The sequence below is a fragment of the Chiloscyllium punctatum genome, chromosome 23, assembly GCF_047496795.1.
Source record: "Chiloscyllium punctatum isolate Juve2018m chromosome 23, sChiPun1.3, whole genome shotgun sequence".
NCBI lineage: Eukaryota > Metazoa > Chordata > Chondrichthyes > Orectolobiformes > Hemiscylliidae > Chiloscyllium > Chiloscyllium punctatum.
In genome coordinates this window covers 84,966,706-84,991,287 of record NC_092761.1, presented here as the reverse complement: position 1 = coordinate 84,991,287, position 24,582 = coordinate 84,966,706, and the positions used below count along the sequence as shown (strand labels likewise).

The window sequence follows — 24,582 nt, the reverse complement described above, 5'->3', positions numbered from 1 at the left end:
CAGAAACAAAAGCAGGCCATTCAGCCCATCGAGACTGCTGCACCATTCCATAAAAATGCTAATCTGCCTTTACCTCATAACTCTCGATCCCTTTACTGATTAAAACGGTCTATCTCAGCCTTAATTAAATGTAATGACAGCCTCTACAACAAAAATAATTTTCACCATCATTGGAGTTAAGAAATTTCTTATCTTGGTTTTAGATTAGATTCCTTACAGTGTGGAAACAGGCCCTTCAGCCCAACAAGTCCACACCGACCCTCTGAAGAGTAATCCACCTAGAGCCATTCCCCTACACTATGTTTACACCTGACTAATGCACCCAACACTATGGGTAATTTAGCATGGCCAATTCACCTGATCCGCACATCTTTGGATTGTGGGAGGAAACCCATGCAGACAATGGGAGAATGTGCAAACTCCACACAGTTGCCAGAGGCTGAACAGTCGCCAGAGGCTGGAATCGAACCCAGAGCCCTGGCGCTGTGAGGCAGCAGTGCTAACCACTGAGCCACTGGTTATTTAAATGAATGACCCTTCATTTGGAGATGATGTCCTCTGGTCCTGGACTCTCCCATAAGGGGAAAACAATCTCTCCACACCCAGTGTTTCAAGCCCGGAAAAATCATACATATTTCAATAAAGTCAGTTCTCATTTTTCTAAACTCCAAAAAGTACAGGGCCAACTACTTAACTTCTCCTCACAAAAACAGTCCCTCCCCACATCCAGATCAACCCAGTGAACCGTCTCTGGGCTACCTCCAACAGATCCCTTACTGGAATCATTTAATTGCCCTAATAGCTGTCAGATTGACGTGGGAAAAATTTGAAAAGGGACTAAAAGGAAGGTATTTGCAGTGTTTTTATTCCAGGCAACAGCTGATACAAATTGGCTTCTTGAAGATTCTGCTACAATATTCAACATATGTATAGCTTTTAAAAAGTATTAAAAACAAAATATAAAAGTTTACAAGGTAAATATACATTTATTGACATTTCGTTCATTGAATACATAGAAAATCATAACAATATCTATTTAATTTTTGCCAGCGCTGTGGCTCTTCGCTCCGTATTCTGAAACAAAGCTCGGATTAGGCTTTTTGCCTCAACTGGAGAAAATTCTGCTGCGAAAGGGCCCTTCCCATCAGTCCATCTAAACATATTGAAAAATAAAGTGAAATCAAAAATAGGTCCAAAGTTTAACACAACTTAAATATTAAATTTAAGAACATGCAAATTTAAGATATTCTCATTAATTTGGCTTTTTAGGAAAAAAAAACTCCAATTGATATTTTATAGATTTGGCAGTGGAGGGCAGTGCACCAGCCTTAGAGAGGTGGGTGCACTGAGTAGGCTGCAAGACCAGTTGGGACCATGTATCTGCCTAAACAAGAATCCAGTATTTAATCATTGAACATGAGGTGCAAATACCAAGGGTCCAATTACCCCGGCTGCACACATACCATCCCCTGAGAACAAATACTGACAAGTCTTCTTGTTGCTTATGGTATGCTGCTGGTTCAAAATGTGATTTACACAAACATCTCAAATCCACCGTGAGGCGCTTCGCAAAATCGGACTTCTTGACAAAGACGGCAACTAACCGTCAGTGTTGTCTGTTAATCTCAAATTATTTTGCATCTGTAAAAATACTCTTGGCGTTACAGTAACTTTGCTTAAAATGAAACATTGTAATTATCTAATAATAAAGCAGATGCTGGAAAACAAAAAAAAACTGCTGGAGAAATTCAGCAGGTCTGGCAGCATTTTTAGAGTGAAAGCACAGAGCACAGATAACATTTTGGGTCCAGTAAACCTTCTTCAAAACTATTAGTAGCTAGGAAAAAGATAGTATTAATGCTGAAGACAAGGGGTGGGGTAGAGGGAAAAAGGAGTAAGCGAATAGGTGGAGATTAAACCCAGAGAGAAAGACAGGCAGACCGACAAAGGGATGGGTAATGGTAAGTTCTGGAAAAATAAAAGCTGATTCTGAGGTCACAATACAGTTGGTGAAATGGGTTATGATGAATAATTATTTAGCTTATTTCCTGATCTTTGGCACATCAGCCAACATTGAACTGATGCTAGTCTTGGATGCTAAAGACACGCTTGCCCAGCTGGCAGATGGAGAGATCAAATATTTAGTCTCCATAACGAACAGATTTGTCTGGCAGATTTAGCAAATGTTCAATTCACATCCTTTTTCCATCATATGGACATTTTCTTCTCCAAACAGAAGGTTGCACTTGTTTCTGTAAATTAGTTACAAAGTTTAAGCTTGTCACATTGAACTGAATAATTAAACTTCTACAGCATGACACAGTGTTGAAGAAATGTAGCGTGAACACCCAGTCAGTGCCAGAACAAGGGAAGGTGAGCTCCTTTTGCAACTAACTCGGTTTAACACTGAGGGTGCTGGAAATTGGAAACAAACAGAGAATGCTGGAGAATCTCAGCAGGTCTGGCATTACCTGTGGCAAGAAACAGTTAACATTTCGAGTATGTGTTGTGAACAGAGACCTTGGACTGCAGGCTCATATTTCCTTGAAAGTAGGTTTGCAGGTAGATAGGGTAGTGATGAAGGTGTTTGGTATGCTTGCCTTTATTGGTCAGAGCATTGAGTACAGGAATTGGGAGGTCATGTTGCGGCTGTGCAAGACATTGGTTAGACCACTTTTGGAATATCGTGCGCAATTCTGGTCTCCTTCCTATCGGTAAGATGTTGTGAAACTTGAAAGGGTTCAGAAAAGATTTACAAGGATGTTGCCAGGGTTGGAGGATTTGAGCTATAGGGAGAGGCTGAATAGACTCGGATTGTTTTCCCTGGAGCATTGGAGGCTGAGAGGTGACCTTATAGAGGTTTACAAAATTATGAGGGGCATGGATAGGATAAATAGACAAGGTCCTTTCCCTGGGGTGGGGGAGTCCAGAACTAGAGGGCATACGTTTAGGGTGAGAGGGAAAAGATATAAAAGAAACCTAAGGGGCAACTTTTTCCACACAGTGGGTGGTATGTGTATAGAATGAGCTGTCAGAAGAAACGGTGGAAGCTTGTACAATTACAGCATTTCAAAGTCATCGGGATGGATATATGAATTGGAAGGATTTGGAGGAATATGGGCCGGGTGAGTTGGACTGAAGGGTCTGTTTCTGTTCTGTACATCTCTGTGACTCTTCCTCAGAACAGAATTGATGCTGAGTGTTAACTGGGAACTCATAGGCAGGTGGGAACTCGAGCAGGGAAAGTTCAAAAGTTTAAACTAGTTTTGGACTGTGTCAGAAGGATTGTGCCTGTGAAAGCTACAGGTTTGGGGTTTAATTGTTTCTTCGCAATATCAACTTACTGAAAGTTCAGAGAACAGAATCTCAGTTATAAATATTAAGTGTCTATTCCGGGAGCCTACTGGAAGAGCCTTCCTGAAGAAGGGCTCATGCCCGAAACGTCGATTCTCCTGCTCCTTGGATGCTGCCTGACCTGCTGCGCTTTTCCAGCAACACATTTTTGGCCTACTGGAAGACATCGGTGTCATCAGCAACCAAGCACAAGATAGTCCTGTATGCCATGTATGTTACCGATCACAGAATTAGCTTAACTAAACTGGCCAGTTAAATCTAATTTATTTTTCCCTTTGATTTATCACTTAACTGTGTGTCTGTCTTTGTGAGAATGTGGAGGGGGTTGCTACAATTAAAGAAGATTGATTTTAAATCACAGACATTAATTAGATTATCTGAACAATCTGATTTACACCAAGCACAGATGATGACATGTAGAGACTGCCATATTCTTAAAAACATAGAGAATGGTGGTGCTAGCTGTGGTTGGGTGTGGAGCAGTCTGTACAGCTACCTATAGACTCACCCTGACAGTAGAAGAGTCATCTTTGTCTGCAAGGAGTTGCCAATAACAATGGCAATAATGGTGGTTGCACAGGGGTATCGAGAAGAGGAGGAAGAAGAGAAAAGAGAGAGAGATAGAGAGAGATGTGATGCAGGAAGGGTAGTCAGAGAGCAAGATATACAGCACACTAGCATCGGTTTGCTTGTCCAATGTAATGTAAAGCAATTTGACTTTGAAAGAGCATAATGTAACTTGGCAACACAAAAGTGCTGCTATGCACACTGTACCATTAACATGGACAATTCAACAGAATATTAATTAAAAGGACAATTTTACACAGCCATTTAGCACTACTTACAACAATATTACCCATCATTGTAGAAAGTAAAATCATTATTTATTTAAGCGATTTATAATCCAAGGTTTACCTATCCACTAACTCCTGCAGACTGGCCTGAAGGACTATCATTAGTTCCTTGAATTTCAGCCATTTTGGGACATATACTGCAACTTCTTCCTGATATTTTTTGTTTCCACTCTCTTCAGGTAGTGGCTGGAAAATCTGTGGACCTTCTTCCAGCATAGCTCTACATAACGAATAGAGGCAGTCTGCACTTTCCGAGGAGATATCCTGCAACATAAAAAGTTGAACAATTCCTAAAACTGTAATACAGTCAACTCAAAACTAATAAGATTAGTAAAGAATCTATAACCACAGTCCACAATATGATATAGGCCACTCTAATATATAGGTTGGTTAATATTCTCAATACCACACAGAGTAATTTGCTTCGACAGTTAGGTTGTTCTGGTTCCACTCCAGCATGTGGACATAAAAAGCAACATTACCTAATAGAGTTTACTAGGCCCCCAACTAAAATTCCTACTTAGGTGGTGTAACACATGTTGAAAATTCCATTACAACTTTTAAAACTAAAGCAGGGAAATATTGTTATGCCCCAACAAACATTCAGTGTCCTGATGAACAGCTGAAATTTATATCAAATTAGAATCAGCAGAGAAACAGGTTATTTGAGCCAATTGCTCTATGTCAGTAATAATATTGCAAAGGAGTCTTCTCCATCTGTACTTCATCTCACCACTTTGGTATATTTTCTTTTACTTTCTCCTTCATATGATTATACAGCATTTCCTTCAATGCATTTATACAATTTGTCTCTAATAATCCATGTGAACATTCCACATTCCAGGTACTTTGAGTCAACAAGTTTCTCGCAAATTCCATTTTGAATTTTGCAATGACATATTAAGAACATGCACTTCTGGACACACTGCAAGCTGCAATATTTGCTATATCTCTAGCAAACCCCTTTATAATATTTAAGATTTACCCCCTTGACTGTCTAAACAATGCAGATTCTTGATTCTGGCATCATCCTTGTAAACACTTTTGCACCTTCTAGTGTTTCTGAATCTGAAATCCAGAACAGTGCACACAATATTCTAAATGTCATGTTGCACAAGAGGGAGAATCTTACATAGAAAGAGACAAGAAAGGGGAACACAGGATACCAGCTCATAAAAGAATCAAATATAGATGACAATCTAAGATAAACACCAGGACAGTGCATGTAATTCTCATTTTAAAATATCTTTGCAAACCTACAAAAACACTGAAATAATAGATTAAATGGGAAACAATAAAACAGTTTTTTTTAACCCTATTCATAGCACCAATCATTATACTTGCCAATGAGAAGACATTCTCTTCATCTATTTGGTGCCCTGTTGTATAAAACTTCATTAAAAACAAACAATACAAAAATAAAACTAAACTCTTTTCAGGTTCCCAACATCAACACATCTATGTCTAGGTCAGAACTTCAAACAGAAGTGGTACTATTATCTGTGCAAACACATAAAACCATTCATCACCCACTGATAAAATATTAGAATTCTGCTCCACAGAATACAAAAGCCCTTGATCAAAATCTTATCCCACTTCATTCTAAATTACCTCTAGAACTGTGACTTTGTTCACAATCTCTATAATTGCTGTGTTAAGTAAAGTCCCCATAGCTTTGCAATATATGTGAACTGGAAGCACATCTTGCCAAACTTTGCCCAACCGTTTTAACTGATGAATCACCTGGAAAAGAAAAGCAGAAAAAACAACCGTTTTAAATAAACTCTACTGGCAGCTAGAATACAACAGTCTTAAACAAAAGATTTGACAGACACAACAATTTGCACAATTCTTTGATAGGGTCCCCCACCAATCCTTCACAAAATAATCAAAAAGTTAAAGTAGAAATCAATGATTTAAAAGAGATGATCTGAATATCCAAATAATTCCTGCCCAACACTCCACAAAGGACTGAGGTGTGAACTGTGTGTATGGAAACACACTAAAGGAATTAACAGTACAAACAGGAAAAGCTGAAACAACACAATTCCGACTGAAAAGGCAGGTCACATTTCAAATTTCAATTTATTTTTAAATTCTGATGAATCCGCTGTTATTTCTAGAAATAGAATTTTCTTTTCAAATCTCTTCAGATTGCCCAACAGCCCAGTCCAATTGTATAGTTCAGTCAAGTCCTGAATACGGTAAAGTATGACCACTGTTAGTTCTTCTATTATACAAGCAGGTCTATAGCCCCAATCACAAATTGCAAGGAAAAACAGCTAACTTGCATCTACTTTGAAGACAAATTGACTATCGGATCCAAATGCTCCATGCTGTGAGTTACACTCCATATAAGCCACCTCTCTTCCCTTTTCATATAACCTAACTAGTATATCTTTCTCTTCCATTTCCCCTATTTTAACTCTCCTGAAAAGATTTTTGTTCCACATTATGCACGCAGAGTTAAGAAGTTTCTCTGTTGTCTCCTGTTGTAAATAATGGTTTCTATGTTCCAGAAACCAAAAACATCTCTACGTCCAGTTAACGAACCACCTCGATTTCAAACACAGAGCTCCAGATGCTGGAAATCTGGAAGAAAAATACAGAGCTGGAGAAACACAGCAGGTCTAGCAGATCCATGACTCCTGTCAAAACAGGACTCAAAATATTAACTATTTTCTCTTTATAGATGCTGCCAGACCTGCTGAGATTCTCCAACACACTATTTTTGTCACCTCACAATTTTAATGATCTCTATTATATCAGCCCGCAACCTTCAGCTTTTTCAGAGGAAATGAAAAGACCTATCCTACCCAGTCTTTCCTGATTGTTTTTAGTGTCTCACTTCTGGTATGATTCTTTTAAAACTCTTTTGAACCTTTACTGATTCGATATCCTGACTGCAATCTGGACACCAAATCTCGGTACAATATTGTGCAAAATGTTTCAATTTTATTTCAGATTTTATGCATTCACCATTGCATTTTCTTTTGGCTTAGCAAACACGTCAATGACTCTGCAAATTTGAAAGAACATACAACTGCACCACAACATCCAACCTGCCGGACTGCTTTATTTGCAGCTGTGTAATTATCCACATCATCCAAGCTCGAAAGATTTCGTGCATTCGACAACCTTTCCAGTAACTCGTCTCTTTGGGCACGCAATTGCACCAAGAAGCACTCCGTTCCTGGCAAGGAGAGACATGATGCCATTTAAACACAGGGTTTGAAAAAATGCAATTTCTGTTTGAGAAAGGCAATTTGTTGTAACGACCAGCACTGTTTTCATAAAACTCCCAAATCCATCATACCTAGCAACAAATTGATTCTGATTTGACTTCAGCCTCAAAATTAACTATTTTTAATAACATTTACTTTTAAAAATCTATAAATTAAAGTCTATTCATCTAGTATACAAATTGTTTTGCAATGTTTCAAAGCCAATTTCATTTTGGATCAAAAACAGGGATAGAAAAGTTTGGGAGAAGATTTGTAGCTCGGGTGCTCGTTGTTGTGGTTCTGTTCGCTGAGCTGGGAATTTGTCTTGCAAACGTTTCGTCCCCTGCCTAGGTGACATCCTCAGTGCTTGGGAGCCTCCTGTGAAGGGCTTCACAGGAGGCTCCCAAGCACTGAGGATGTCACCTAGACAGGGGACGAAACGTTTGCAAGACAAATTCCCAGCTCGGCGAACAGAACCACAACAACAGAGATAGAAGTCTAATTACAAGTCAAAAAATATTGGAACACTACAAACCAAATGGAACTGTTTACTGTCAGGTACAATATATCTCCCTATTTATTTCTTTGTGCTGTTCCACTCATACTATCCCATAATAACCGAAAACATCAAGGCCTTAAAAGAACATCAAACATTGAACTGAGATGAGGAGGATCTTCCTCAGTCAGATGGTGGTTCATCTCTCGGACATATTGCTGTAAAGGGCTCTGGAAGCTAAGTGATGGAGTGTATTTAAGACAATAGATAGGTTAGTGATTAGTAAGGGAATTAAAGGTTACAGGGAGAAAGCAGGTGAACGGGATTGTGAAACCTGATCAAATTATAGTACAAATTCGATAGGCCGAATGGTCTAATTCTGCTCCTACATCTTATGGTCATCACAAAAAAATACTATTTAAAACACTTATGACACTCTTAATCAATGTTTTTAGACGGGCAAACATTCTGCAGAACAAGGTCACACAACAAGAATGAACAGTTAATGTGGCTTGGTGGTGATGAGAATAGACACCACATTCCTGCCTATTCTCCGTAACTTGATTCCCTTATTGATTAAAAAATCTGCATCTCAGTCTTGAACATACATAATACAGTCTCTACAGCCCTCTACAGTAAAGTATTCCACAGGTTCACCATTCTGAGAGAAGAAATTCCTCATCTGTCCTTAAAAGGCGACCCCTTACTTTGGAGATTATGCTGTCTGACCCTAGGATCTCCCAGGGGAGAAACAACCCTTCTGCATTTATCCTATCAAGCCCCCTAAGAATCTTATATGTTTCAATAAAGTCGCCTCTCATTTTTCTCAACTCAAATCAGTGTAGAGCCAACCTACTTAAGGTCCACTCATAAGAAAATCCCTCCATACTAGGATCAAACAAATTAACCTTCTCTTGAACAGCTTTCAATGCCAATTTGTCTTTCCTTAGATAAAGTGATCAAAACCATTCACAGTATTCTAGATGTGTTCTAAATACTGCCTTATGAGTTTTAGCAAGACTTCCCTGTTTTTATAAAACTAAAATAGCGCAAATTCTGAAATTAGAAACAAACAGAAAATGCTGAAGAACTTCAACAAGTTTGGCAATACCTTTACAGGAAGAAATAGAGTTAACGGTTTCAGTCCAATATGAGTATTCTTCAGAACTGTTCTGGACTCAGGACAGGATATTAACTATTTCTTTCACCACAGACAGTGCAGTTTCTGCAGCATTTTCTGAGGTTTGTTCCCTATTTTATACACTATTGCTTTTAAAATAAAGGCCAACATTTCATATGCTTCCCCATTACCTGCTAAATTTCTTTGCTCCCGTTTTGAAGACAATCCCCAAAACCCTGTACTGCAGCTATCGACAGTGTACCTCCATTTAAATAATCTACAACTTCTCTACTATTCCTGTCAAACTGCAGACTTCACATTCTTTTCCACAGAATGTTCCAGCTGTTGAGGTTTTGCCAATTCATGTAACCTATTTTCCTCTGTAGACTATCATCTATTTTTGTGGCAATAGTTTATTCAATCCATCAACCATGTCACCAGTATATATTGTAAATAACTGTGATCCCTAGCATTGATCCCTGTGGTCGATCACTAGTCATAGGCTGCCATATAAAAAATACACTCAGTCCATTCTTTTTGCATTAGTTGACTTACTAAGCTAATCCTCAATCAATGCTAAACCACTATCCCCAACTCCAGGACCACTTTTCTAATAAAACAGCCTCATATACAGTACCTTATTGAAAGTCTTTTGGAAATGCAAATACTGCTCCCCCCTTATCTATTCTACATTTTACCTTCTCAAATAAACTAACAAATTTGTCGCACATGATTTCCCCTTCTCAAAGGTATGCTGGCTCTGCTGGATTATGTTATACACTTTTGAAATGCTTCGTTATTACATTATTCGTATTAGATTCCAATATTTTCCCAATGACAGATGTTAAGCTAATTGGCCTATAACTTTTAAAAACAAAATCAAAACAGCTGCAGATGCTGGAGGTCTGGCAGCATGTGTGGCAAGAGTGAACTCTGCTTTGTCTCCATAAATGCTGCCAGACCAGAGTATCTCCAGCAATTTCTGTTCCTGTTGTTGCTCGATAGTTCTGTGCTTCTTTCCCTTTTTGAGGAAGGGTGTTACAATGGCAGCCAGTGTTTCCAGTCATCTGAGACCTTCCCAGAATCTAATGATGATTGTTAAATTACCACTAGTGCATCCACTATCTCTGGACTTAATTCCTTTATATCCTAGGATGCAGGCCATTAGAATCAGGGTCATATCAGCTTTTTGCCCATTAGTTTCCCTCAATATTTCCTCTGATGACAGTTATTGAATTGATTTCCTCCCTCTCTTTTGACCCTTGGTTTTTTAGTATCTTTGGAATGCTAATGTCTTTTACCACAAAGACTGATACAAAATATATATCCAACTCCTCTGCCATTTCCTATTTCCCTAGCCTCATTCCCTAAACAGCCTATACTCACTCAGGCCTGTCTCTCCCTTTTTAGGCATCTGAATATACATACATAATGTAATAACATATAAATGTCGATATATAGGTTTAAGGTGAAAGTGGAAAGGTATAAAAGAGACCTAAGGGGCAACTTTTTCACACAGAGGGTGGTATGTGTATGGAATGAGCTGCCAGAGGAAGTGGTGGAGGCTGATACAATTACAACATTTAAAAGGCATTTGGATGGGTATATGAATAGGAAGGGTTTGGAGGGATATGGGCCGGGTGCTGGAAGGTGGCACTAGATTGGATTAGGAGATCTGGTGGGCATGGACGAGTAGAACTGAAGGGTCTGTCTCCATGCTGTACATCTCTATGACTCTATATTTTACTATCCATTTCACCCTTAAAGTTTATTTTCTCCCTCTTCTTTTCGGGTCATCTTCTGCTGGTTTTTAAAACTCTACTTAACCTTCTATATTCCCACTAATCTTTGCGACATTGTAAAATAAAGGTCAGGTGAATTGGCCATGCTAAATTGCCTGTAGTTAGGTAAGGGGTAGATGTAGGGGTATGGGTGGGTTGCGCTTCGGCGGGGCGGTGTGGACTTGTTGGGCCAAAGGGCCTGTTTCCACGCTGTAAGTAATCTAATCTAATCTAATAAAGTGAAACAATTTGATGCAATCTTTAATGTCTTTGGTTAATTATGGTTAATCTATCTCCTTCTCCGAATCCTTTTTCCTCACTGTGATATAACTTTGTTGCATGTCATGAACTTTATTTTAAGTATTTGTCGTTGTTTACCAACCATCTTTTCTGCTGAATTCTTTTACACTCCACCCAACCCTGTCCTCATTCCTTTATAATTACCCTTATTTAAGTTTAGAATCATAGAGCTCCTACAGAGTGGAAGCAGGTCACTCAGCCCATTGAGTCCACACCAATCATCTGAAGAGCATTCCACTCTGACCCACGGCCCATCCCGATACTGTGTCTTGTATTTCCCATTGGCTAACCTACCTAGCCTGCATATCCCCAGACACTAGTCAATTTAGCATGACCCATCCATCTAACCTGCCTGTTTTTGGCCTGTGGAAGGAAACCAGAGCACCCCGAGGAAACACACGCAAACATGGAGAGAATATGTCTGTTTAATTACCCGCTGTCCTATCCATAGCTACTGCTAGGGGATCATTAGACTACTCCCATTAATGTCTCCTTTCCCTTGTTCTCTCTCATCGCCAACCATTCGGATTCTACATCTTTGGATCCAAGATCATGATCTCTTTGTAAATGTGTCATGATAATCAAACTCTATTTGTGCTGCCAATTCATTCATTTTGTTTGGAAATTTACTCGCCTTTAAGTGAAAGGCATTAATTTTTAACTTTTACCCACCCTTTTCTCCATTTACCCCAATTGCTGCCTATAATAAAACGTGCACAATGCCCCTTTCTGTCACCCTCTGCATATTATCTAAGTATGTGCTCCAGATTGCTGCCACATATTTTCCATTGCTTTCCCGCTAACCTCAACCCAGAAATAGAATAAACCTTAACCACGCATCAGACACTCACCAATTAATCAGCTGCCTCACTATAGCAGAGTAGGAGACAATTCCTGGAAGCTGACAATGTTTAGACAAAAACAACCAAACATTGCTCCCCCTTCTTCCTCTAAACTCCCTGTAACAATCAATGCCAGGATTCTTTTGTAAGTCACAACAGTGGAAGGGGCGATTGAAAAAACAAGAGCTTAAATCAGAAAGGTTTTGAGCTTCAACAGACTGTGATGTTGACAGTTCAATCATGTGTTTCCTTGAGCTTGAAAAGTAAGAACAGGCATCTGTTAAAAAAAATTGCTTTGCTCACTAAGATATCTACAGGACTGCCAGCAATTGCATTCACAGCTTGGTTGAAATTAGTGGAACCCAAGGATCACATTAATTGAGTTGAAATAATTGTATTGACGTAATTGCAAGATGTAATGGCATTGGAGGCAGTTCAGAGAAGGCTAACTAGATTAATTCCAGAGAAGCAAGACTTGACTTCTCAGTAGAAACTGAGCAATTTAGGCCTATACTCTTACACAGTTTTGAGGAATAACGGGAGAGCTAAATGAGGTGTATAAGATACTCAAAAGGGACAGACAAAGCATACATAGAACGGATGTTTCCCTTGCCGCACAATCTAAAACAAAAGGTCATGGTTTTAGGCTGGGGGTGGCAGACTTAAAACAGAGATGAGGAGGAATTACTTCTCTGAAAGGATCGTGAATTTGTGGAATTTACTTTTCAGAGTGCAATGGACACCAGGGCACTGAATAAATTTACGAAGGAGATGGACAAATTTTTAATTAGTAACCAATTAATGGGATACATATTAAATGGCAAAGCAGGATCAAGGAAATGAATTGCCCACTCCTGAACCTAGTTCTTATGTTCTGAACACTACTGAAGATTAAACTGGTATCAGGGAGGTCCTCATTGTTAAACTGCTGTCAGTTCTCACAGGTTTGAAATTCTTGACAATCTTTCAGCCAGCTTATAGCTCCATAACTATGGTGACAGGATGGTGGAATACACCACAAAGGAATTCCCTCAAAATTAATTTAAAATTTTCACTTCAGAGTATTCCCAGAAGCAGAACAAGAAAATTCACTGTCAACATTATCACAAAAACAATCCACAATATTAATGCTTAGTAAAGTTCTTATTCTTTAGAGAAGTAAGGCAGATTTTTAAATGCAATCTTAAAATGTCACAGCAACAAATCTGATTCACCAGTCTTGTAAGTGAAGCCTCGACATCCGCAATCATTTTCAATTCTTCTCCGAACACAATAAATTACGGAACATCACTGCTGTTATGCTACATTAGGAAATACTTTTAAAAATCAAAGATCATTACGGGGCTCAACAATTAGTGAAAGAAAATCAAGTCACGCACCTAACCGCCTAAAGCTTGGCACAAAATCTACAAAGGTGGCTGCTCCATTGCACAAAGGACTTGGCAGGGTGCACTGGAACTGGTGTCCCAAGGTGATCAGGTGGTGGGCAATGTACATACAGTTGTTGTGGTGAATAGCAGCCAGCTGCGGCAACTTCTGTAATGTATCCCTAAATGAGAAAAGGAAACCAATTTAGAATTACCATAATATTGCAACTTCTACAAATAACTAAATAGCAACTGGAAAGAATTTGATATTCAATAACCATTAAAGATAAAACTATTTTAACCTTGATGAAGAATCAATTTGATGGATAAAAAAAAACAAATGCAACTCAAGTTTTTGTTAATGTTTGCAATGACACTTCCAAAAGCAAAATCACAGTACAACATTATTTCCACAACATTAAGAAATCTTAAGTTTAATCAGAATTTCTAATGCAATGACTCAGAAAAAGGCCAGTTAATTTTGTTTATCTTTATATCTTTAAGGGGTATGAGCATAAATACAGAAAGGCAGCATCTGTTATCCATCTTTCATTTCACTCCAACTAAGCTATTTTGAACTAGTTGCTGTGGGTTTAGAGTTTGATACAGGCTAGACTCAGTAAGGACAGCAGATTTCCTTCCCTAATGGAATTAATGAATCAGTTATTGTGGTTGAATTTGAACGTATATTTCCAAGTGCACTAGCCTCAGTTTCTGGATTACCAGATCAGTGACACTATTACTATAACACATGAGAATATAGATTCACATATACAAATGATAGATTAAAAGCAAGGGATAAAGTAACAGATGGATCAGTCAGTTTAAATAGATGATGAGAATTCATGTGGAAAGCATAAATACTAACATGGTTCTCTTCAACTAAATACCTTGCTTCTATGCTGAAAGTTCTTCACAATACCCAATAATAATTCATACAGATTAACGTAACAGGCAATATTATAAAATACAGAATGAAAGGGAGTCACATAACAGATATTAAATTCAGATGACCAAAAGTTTGGTCAAAGAAAAAAAGAGTTAGGTTTTAGAGTGTCTTGAAGGAGGAAACGAGGCATTGAGATGAAAAGGCGTCAGGACTGGATGACAGATCTTACAGTCTAGCAACTGAAGGCATGGCCACCAATGATTGAGTAACTTTAATTGGAAATGCACAATAGAATTGAAGAGCACAGACATTTTAAAATCGAAATGATTGGAAACAGCATAGATCAATGTTTAGCATTATATAATAGATCTATCATCCCTCTATTTAACTATTCCAATGATGACAGTGTGTTTTTTAAAAGACTGTTGATAAATCAACAAATGGCTGTGGATATAACTTCAATGATTATCTGGGGAGACCAAGTGATGGAATATAACCTCTAACAAACTTCAAACAGACTGGACTGTGATCTCTAGCAATTACAAAGATAACAAGGTCTGGCATGCCCTGCTCAACAGCCAGCCATTCCAATGCAAATTATGTCTTAAACTGCAGACTCACTTTGTATTTTTCATTATGAAGGATGCATAAGGACAGGGGTTAAAAATTTAGTTTCAAATCTAATGAAATGTGTTAATGACATTTAATGTTCTCACATGCATTGTCAGGGTTCAAGCATAAGTACACAACGAAAGCCACACTTGAAGTGCTATCCCCTTAAGCACCTTGCGAGTAAAGATGTTTTCTTACTCAGATTGTGGCAAACCAGTTAAAAGAAAAAGTAAACTGACAACAAAAGGACTGAATTAAATCATGGCTGGAATGAATCAGAACTACAAACTTTCAACCAATCGGTAAAAATAAGGATCCTGAAACCAACTGCCCAACTATGAATATCAACTCTATCAGTTACCTCCACCAAAGGCTGCAACATTCAACTAGCCATTCTTGGAAAAACAATTCAGAGACTGATCCATATAGCTGTGTTTTTGTTTAGAAAAACTTTTATCTTTTTGGACACACCTTTTATTTATAATTTGTGTGTATCTGTATTGCACGAATAATTCATCTGGTATTGAATGCACAATAAACTCACTATTTTTGAACTCAAGAAAGCTTGGTCACATTTGATCCTTTTAAAATACAAGTTTATTTGGTCTGGTTGAAAAGATCCATTTTTAAAACTAATTTTACTGTGACCAACCGAGGCAACAAGGTATGAGGAACCTGCTCATGCCTTCCAAATCGGGAGCATCTTGGCTTGAGATACCCCTCTGAAACCAGAACATACTGGGGAGGCTTGCCTAGGGTATGGACAAACATGTTTTTGTCTGAACACTGTATCTAAAGATTGAAGATTCAAAAGTTGGATTGTAACATTTTGTTTACGCAATCTCTCTGGAGGAATATAAAAACCAATCTTCACTGAGAACTGTAAGCAAAAACAACTAGTCCTAAACAGTAAAATCAGGTTGCTAGTTCACTTGAACATAAGAGGCTTGGGAAAATATTTGGCAATTTTGAAATATATTGTAGGTCAGTGCAAAAGCCTTCACTCTCAGGCTGTGCCCTCAGGTCCTCATGTCTCCCACTCGTGGAAACATCATTTCTACATCAATTCTATCCAGGCCTCTCAGTATTCTGCAAATTTGAAACAGATCTCCTCTCATCCTTTTAAACTCCATCAAGTACAGATCTAAAGTCCTCAAACACTCCCCAGATTACAAGCCCTTCATCCTAGGATCATCCTTGTAAACCTGCTCTGGACCCAAACATGGCCAGCACATGCTTTCCGAGAAGGGGCCCAAAACTGCTCACACCATTCCAAATGTGGTCCAAGTACAGCCTTATACAGCCTCAGCAATACATTACTGCTTTTTTTTACTTAACCCTCTTGAAATGAATGCCAGCCTAACTGTCAAATGAACCTCTGTGCTTCAAATTTCTGAAGGCTTCCTGTTTTGAAAGTAGTCCATGCTCAATGCATAACCCCACACTTTCCCACATTGTATTACATCTCCCACCCTTCTGCAGTCTCCCTACTTCCTCAACACTACTTGTTCCTCTACCTATCATTATGTCATGTGCTAACTTCACAACAACGCCCTCAGTTCCCATGTGCAGATCATTAATGCACAACGTGAATAGTCGTGGTTCCAACACTGACACCCTGAGGAACTCCATTACTCACCAGATGGCATCCTGAAAAAGACTCCTTTCTCTCCACTTCCTTCTGCCAGTGAGCCATTCCTTATACCAGTACCTAAACATGGGTAAGATGAGCTCTTCTCTTACTTAGCAGCCTCTTGTGCAGCACTATGTCAAAGGACTTCTGGAAATCCAAACAAATCACTTCTTCTGTTCTCCCTTTATAACTTGCTTGTTACCTCATCAAGTTGCAGGTTAGAGTTATATCAAAAATCCATTCAACCATATTTTTCTGTAAACTTGACAAATGAATGCCTTCACTGTTTCCCTGTAAACCTATAATTATGTAAGTCGTGTGGGGGTGAGAGGAAATGAAAATTCAAACGCATACTTATGCTGTTTAAACACACCAAGATAGATCAGATGATTCTCAGCTACGTGCAAGTCAATTTCTGCCTGTATTAGGGACTATGCAGTTGACTTCCCTAAATAGGCTAAAAACACCATTCTATTAATCAGCAATGTGGCCAAGCTACTGCACCAAATTTAATAATGACTCTGCAAATTTAATGGTGTAAAGAATTTAAAAATCACTTTTAAAAACTATTAGAAAATACTTACTTATGATAGGTTGGTACCACATCGTAGAACAAGTGGAACATGTTTCTCACAGTGTAGAAAAGCTGCATGGCACTGAAATACAAAACAAACACCAAAAGTAACTGTTAGTAAACAAATATATAAGCAGAAAATATTGGAAATACTCAATATACAGAACACTGGAAGAAAAATATTTAATTTTCAGGTTACTGCTCTTCTATCAGAACCTGGAAAAGTTAGAGATGTAATAAAGTTTCAGTGACTGATTTTAGGGATGTGGAGAAGGGGAGGAAAAGAACATAAGGAAGACAGAAAAGATTAAGTGAGAAAAGGGTCTATGTTTCACAGCCAAAGGGAGTTGCAAGTTGGACAAGAAACAAACAAAAGGAATAACCAGACTTTCAGAAATTGACAACTTTTGGATTTGATTTTTCACTGTAAATCATTAAATCTTAGCACCACCCCTTGGCCTAAAAACACAGCACTAAAGGCATCACTTCAAACATCCTTAAAGAGGTTGCCAGGTTTGGAGGGTTTGAACTACAGGAAGAGGCTCAGACTGTTTTCCCTACAGCGTCCAAAGCTGAGGGGTGATCTTATAGAGGTTTCTAAGATCATGAGGGGCATGGATAGGGTGAATAGACAGGATCTTTTCCCTGGGTTGGGGGTAGCCCAGACCTAGAAGGCATAGGTTTAGGGCGAGAGTGGCAAGATTTAAAAGAGGGACAACTTTTTCACGAAAAGGGTGGTGCATGTATGGAATGAGCTGCCAGAGGAAGTATTGGAGGTTGATACAATTACAACATTCAAAAGGCATCTGGATGGGTACATGAATAGGAAAGGTTGAGGGGGATATGGTAAAAACAAGGACTGCAAAGGCTGGAAACCAGAGTCTAGATTAGAGTGGTGCTAGAAAAGCTCAGCAGATCGGGCAGCATCCGAGGAGCTGGATAATCGACGTTTCGGGCAAAAGCCCTTCATCAGAAAGATTCCTGCTCCTCGTATGATGCCTGGCCTGCTGTGCTTTTCCAACACCACTCTAATCTAGACTCTTAGAGGGATGTGGGCCAAGTGCTCGTAAATGGGACTCGATTAATTTAGGATATCTGGCTAACATGGACGAGTTGGACCAAAGGGTCTATTTCCATGCTGTACATCAATTTGACTCTATGACCTATCACTCCAATTTTCTGGATTCATGATTCAACGTCCTGCTGCACTTTCCCACTAAGAAAAAAAATTAGTGTCAACAGTATTAGTGTACAACCACATTGTATCCCATATAACATGCTTCTCAGATTTTAAGACTTTGTACAGTTGAAGTGTGTGAATGTCATCACCAGGCTAGCAGAGATTCAAACACATCACCAAACTATCAGCAACAGAAATTTATTGTAAAAAAAAACCTCAATTTAGAGACCTAAGTACATTTATAATGCATAAGTTATGTAGGCTTCTTTTGCACATTTTCTGACAATCATTCTAAAATTCTTCTCACATGCAACCCAAGCATAGAAATCTGTAATAAACTTACTAATTAATAACACAAGTATGATTTTAATAACTTCCTCTTATACAGGCTGCCCCTGGCCTCTGTCCCTAAGTCTATTTGTGAATCGATTCAAAGGTAAGTCAGAACACAGTGCAGAACAGTATAAAACAGCCTGTCAGTACAGGAAACATTTGTGCATCAGATCTTTAAAATTGCAATCTAGAATTGTGTTTCTAAGTACAAGCATTTAAGTCAAACTGAGAGACCCTCAATAGACATGGGGGGGAATCTACATTTAAAAACATAAAAAAAGGAGCAGCTATAGAACTTAGAAACTGTTCTGCCATTCAACATGATCATGGCTAATCATCCAACTCAATATCCTGTTAAAAAGCTGAAAGAACTGCAGATGCTCAAAAGCAGAAACCAAACGGAAATGACTGCAAAACGGTCAGCAAGTTTGGCAGCATGTGAAAAGAAATCAGAGTTAACATTTTGGTCCAGTGTCCCTTCCTCAATATTCTGCTCCTGCTTTCTTCCCTACCCTGATCCCTTTAGCCCCAAGAATCGTATTCAACTGTTCCTTGAAAATATTTCAGTGTTGTGGCCTCAACCACTTTTTGTGGCAGAGAAATCAACAGGCTCATTATTCTCTGGCTGAACAATTTCTCCTCAACTCTATCCTAAATGGCCTTTCCCATAGCCTTAGACCACAACCTGGTTCTGGTCTACCCAGACATCGGAAACATCCTTCCGGTAGAATTTTATATATTTCTATAATATCACCCTCATTCTTCTAAACTTGAGTGAATATAATCCTGACTGATCCAGTCTTCCTTCATACATCAATCCTGCCAGCAAGTAAACCTTTCTTGCACTCCTTCAAGATCAACAAGACACCCATGCTCCAGCATTCAAATCGCCTTGCGATGAAGGCCAACATACTAAAGGTGCAAAATTTTAGAGTGCCAGCCAGGACCAGCAGCTGGGTGCTGAAGTATACACAAACATCAGCAGGATAAGAGAGCAAGAAATAGGAGACTCACAACATTGCACAAGGTCTCGAACTTAAGAAATAGGAAGATCTTTACCACATTGTCGGATGGTCCCAAACCTCATCTATTCACCCCTGTGAACTTCTTATGCAGAATACAAGCACATTCCTTCTTGTCTCTAGAGGGACAATACCAAGTGTTTGCAGTGCAATTAGTGCACAGAAATACAATTATCAGCCCACAAAAGGCCACTGTGCTGTGGCCTTTGCCTACTGAATATCATTTTTAATGAAACTCCATATAAATTGTGCTCATTTGAACCTTGGTGGAGGGGGGCCTAGACTGTTCAGTATTGATTGTCACACGCTAATAAAGACACCACTTGACTATTGCAACTGGACTCCAAGTATTGAAATATTATAATAGTATTTCTCAGACCTCTCAATATTATTTGTCTTCTTCAACACCTGCTGCAACTGCCTGCTTACTTTCAGCAACCGGGTGTACAAGGATACCAGTCTCCAAACCTCCCCTTTCTCAAACTAATTTGGCTAAAGATAAACTAACAGACCCGGAAACTTTTACAAAAAAAAAACAAGTTTTTTAAAAATTTATGAGCTTTAAGCTGAAGAATATTCATTTGGGTAACACTTGCCCTATTTGGGACATCTGGTATTATCAAGTGAAACACAGTACAGTTTAATGTACACCACGCGCAGCAATGCAAGAGATTTTGAAAATGTCTATATAATGACAAGAGTAACATGTTAATATTTGCCACCAGCTCTCCTAAGCCCTCAGGCTAAGGTGTTAACTTGTAAAATTAGCAGCGAGTGCAGGTTCCCACTTCAACAATGCCGTATGGATTTGAAGGTGGGGTGCTGTAAGATTGGTTCTCATGTCATTGGAACTTATTCCTGGAACTTACCTCTCCCACACCTCCCAACCCCTGCAATGTTACTAGGAGCAGTCAAGACATCGAGAGTTTCATAAGGCAAATTGGATACTAGCAACAAAACAGTGATTACACTTCAAAGGTACTTCATTGGCTGCTGTACACTTTAGGGTATCTGGAGGACATAAGAAGGTTTATAATCACAAGTTCTTTCTTTCTATTAACCTGTATGACGATAGGTAAGATCTGTTTTCCACTACAAGTCTCATCTCCAATGTCTGACGTATTAAACAAGGTGTCACATGCACTGAATGAGCTCATGACATATGAAAGTTGATTAATAATTTGTAATATTTCAGTGCATGGAAACTCATGTTGAACAGTCATAAACACCCACACTGTTCCACTTCAGTGAAGGTAATAGTCCAAGCAGACAGCTGCTTGCTTCAGGTAACAGAATTCAAAATAATATACATCAAATTTTATAGTCCAACTCCAAATATTTAGTCATTTATAACTGACAGACATTGATCATTTTTATTTTCAATTTTATTCTTCATGAACAGAACAGTTGTGTATATGCAAAGAAGCAGATGCCGAGCATAAGATCACTTTTGATCATCATTTATAGGCACACATCAATCATTCAGCAGACTCTCAGAGGGACAGTACATAATAGATGAGACAGAACCATTTCACCTTACAGACAGAGTTGAGGAAAGGTCTAAACAAACAACTCTATGAAATAGATACAACGATACACAGACACAATGGGCCAACGGCCTTCTCAGTGGTACAAGTCTATGACTTCTTTTTTAAAATCCTAATGTGATGCAAAGAGTTCCTTGAAATTTCTTCTCTCCCAGTTTCCCCACAATAAATACAGCTTTTCAGATTGTGCCACACTGAATATTAAACATGAGCAAGCATCTGTAAAACAGCTTTAAGAATGTGGCTAAAGCTCAATGCTTGGATAACGAAAGAAACAATTCTAATCTACATCCAATACAGCCCAAGAAAAAGATCTGAGGATGTGTCAACTACATTTTAGCCAATTTTGCCAGATACTAACATAGGCCAATTGTACTTTTGCAGAAAGTTTTGTTTTATTTTGCCCTAAGCATATATTTTTATCCATAACCGCCTGGGAGGGACATTGAAAGTGGAGAATTATTTTTATTCTAAAGAACATGTATCACTTACTAAGTAAATGCACAGAATTACTTGCCATTCAGGTGTGGCACTCGTGGCCTCCGAGAGTGTCTGGTAGGCCAGTTCGATCAGTTTCTGGACAGATTCACTGATACGGCAGGTCGGAATGCAGAGTGTCCGATGGCTGAGCTGTTTTCCATATCCCAAGTTCACCATGTCACTCGGAGCAACAGTAGACGTCTCTGGCATTTTTGCTTTGCTGACCAACCCCACGCTGGGCAGCTTTGGTATGGAGATCTTAGAGTCAGGTGTTACCTCAAGATAAAATAGTAAGTAGGCTTTTACATTTCATGTTCAAGGTTTTGCACCAAATTAACACCTACACTTAAACATAAAAATAAAAGACTACCAAACAAAAATCTGATATTAAAGATAGTAGTGAGAGTGGGCCATGTCTTCTTGTGGCTAGTTGATGTTCCTGTATCCTGGTGGCTAGTTTTCTGCCTGTTTGTCCAACGTAGTGTTTGTTACAGTTCTTGCAAGGTATTCTGTAAATGACATTAGTTTTGCATGTTGTCTGTATAGGGTCTTTCAAGTTCATTAGCTGCTTATACTCTAGGGGGTGCTCTAATTCCAGTTTTATAAAAGACAATCTAACAACCTGAAGCAAGTAACAGGGAGGCTGAAGAAGGGCTGAAAATGTGTTGCTGGTAAAACGCAGCAGGTCAGGCAGCATCCAAGGATCAGGAGAATCGACGTTTCAGGAATTCCTGAAGAAGGGCTCATGCCGAAACGTCGATTCTCCTGCTCCTTGGATGCTGCCTGACCTGCTGCGCTTTTCCAGCCATACATTTTCAGCTCTGATCTCCAGCATCTGCAGTCCTCACTTTCCAGCAGAAGTCCTCACTTTCTCCTAGAGGCTGAAGAAGGGACATGCTTTTAGGAATTCTCACGTGTGTCTATGTTTGGCTTGTCCCAGGATGAACGTGTTGTCCCAGTTGAAGTAGTGTTCTTCCTCAACTGTATGTAAAGATAGTAGTGAGAGTGGGGCATGTCTTTTTCTGGCTAGTTGATGTTCGTGTATCCTGGTGGCTAGTTTTCTGCCTGTTTGTCCAACGTAGTGTTTGTTACAGTTCTTGCAAGGTATTCTGTAAATGACATTAGTTTTGCATGTTGTCTGTATAGGGTCTTTCAAGTTCATTAGCTGCTGTTTTATGGTAGTCCACAAACCCATCAACACATTAAAACAGCAGCTAATGAACTTGAAAGACCCTATAGAGGCAACAAGCAAAACTAATGTCATTTACAAAATACCTTGCAAGAACTGTATCAAACACTACATTGGACAAACAGGCAGAAAACTAGCCACCAGGATACACGAACATCAACTAGCCAGAAAAAGACATGCCCCACTCTCACTACTATCTTTACATACAGTTGAGGAAGAACACTACTTCAACTGGGACAACACGTTCATCCTGGGACAAGCCAAACATAGACACACGTGAGAATTCCTAAAAGCATGTCCCTTCTTCAGCCTCTAGGAGAAAGTGAGGACTTCTGCTGGAAAGTGAGGACTGCAGATGCTGGAGATCAGAGCTGAAAATGTATGGCTGGAAAAGCGCAGCAGGTCAGGCAGCATCCAAGGAGCAGGAGAATCGACGTTTCGGCATGAGCCCTTCTTCAGGAATTCCTGAAACGTCGATTCTCCTGATCCTTGGATGCTGCCTGACCTGCTGCGTTTTACCAGCAACACATTTTCAGCCCTTCTTCAGCCTCCCTGTTACTTGCTTCAGGTTGTTAGATTGTCTTTTATAAAACTGGAATTAGAGCACCCCCTAGAGTATAAGTATGGGAAATTAGGCAAAGTACACGCATAGGAAGAATGACATAACGATTACTACGCTTTTTCCTCCTTGTGCCATATATTGGCAATACAAATTTAGTAACAACACAGATGAAAGTGTACTCACTGAAGAGATTCAAACAATGTCATAAGCTACATTCCATAGAGCATTGTCCAGCACCGTAAGAATGTTCAAAGTTATGTTGAAAACAAAACTGCTGAGGAACCAAAGTACAGACAATTCTTTCCCAATTCAGCTACCCTCGAGGTCAGTATAATGTGACAGCTTAGGGCTATACATATTAACTAATTCACCTTCACGGTGTTGTGAATTTCTGATGTCATCAGGTTTCTGGCAGTGACTATCACATCTTGGCACTTCTTACTGGCAAAGTGAACATTCACGTTCCTTGCATATTTTAACAGGTCTGTGGAATGCTCCCGCAAAAACTGCATGTCTTTCAGTTTCTTCTCAAACTTATCTGTTTCATTTATCACCTAGAGGTTAAAGGGGGGGGGGGGGGGGGGGGGAATGGCAGAGAAGACAGAAACCGTATATACAAATCAATTGCAGAAGAAGTAATTCACCATTATGTCGGATATTCTGCTCTCATTTATATTCTGCAATTCTCCATTAGTGGTGTCTCAGGAACTTTTAACCACTGAAGCTCAATACGTTCGCACGAAAAGATAGTAATGTCAATATACAGCAAATCTCAAGGTTGGATATTTGCTGAACGAATTCTCCATGTATCAGAAACAGAAAGTGCTCGACAACCTCAGCAGTTCTGCAAACACCTGTGGAAAGCAGTCAATGTTTTGGGTCCACTGCCCTTCTTCAGAACTGAAGAATAGGCTGTGATGAAGGGTCACTGGACCTGAAACGGTGACTCTACTTTTTCTACACAGATGCTACCAGACCTGTTGAGATTCTCCAGCAATTTCCGTTTTGATTTAGATTTTCAGCTTCCACAGTTCTTTGAGTTTTTTGTTTCTTTCTCCTTGTATCAGCCTGGTTGGTTCCAGTTAAACTGAACTAGATTAGTGCTTCCTAAACTTTCTCATGGTGACCCAGTTTGTGGCTTGAAAATGGTTGTGGTCCTGAAGAGAGTGAGGAGGGGCAAAGAGAGTGTGTGAGTGAGTGTCTGTGTTGTTGGTGGAAGGAGA

At 39.2% G+C, this 24,582-nt stretch overlaps 1 protein-coding gene across 2 annotated transcripts in view; it reads right to left on the bottom strand.

Annotated features, from left to right (window-relative positions):
* Window positions 1–848: 848 nt before the first annotated feature.
* Window positions 849–24,582, bottom strand: part of zw10 (zw10 kinetochore protein) — a 36,762-nt gene continuing 13,028 nt past the window's right edge. Inside the window, exons 9-16 of one of the 2 annotated variants that reach the window (XM_072593354.1) lie at window positions 23,731–23,913; window positions 21,646–21,884; window positions 17,057–17,128; window positions 13,351–13,520; window positions 7,250–7,401; window positions 5,820–5,951; window positions 4,270–4,472; window positions 849–1,153 (exon numbers count right to left, since the gene is read on the bottom strand). In XM_072593354.1, coding sequence (XP_072449455.1) covers window positions 1,033–1,153; window positions 4,270–4,472; window positions 5,820–5,951; window positions 7,250–7,401; window positions 13,351–13,520; window positions 17,057–17,128; window positions 21,646–21,884; window positions 23,731–23,913 — 1,272 coding nt within the window. In that variant the 3' untranslated portion in view covers window positions 849–1,032. The remainder of the gene's footprint in view (window positions 1,154–4,269; window positions 4,473–5,819; window positions 5,952–7,249; window positions 7,402–13,350; window positions 13,521–17,056; window positions 17,129–21,645; window positions 21,885–23,730; window positions 23,914–24,582) is intronic. The other variant, XM_072593355.1, reaches the window with a different exon arrangement.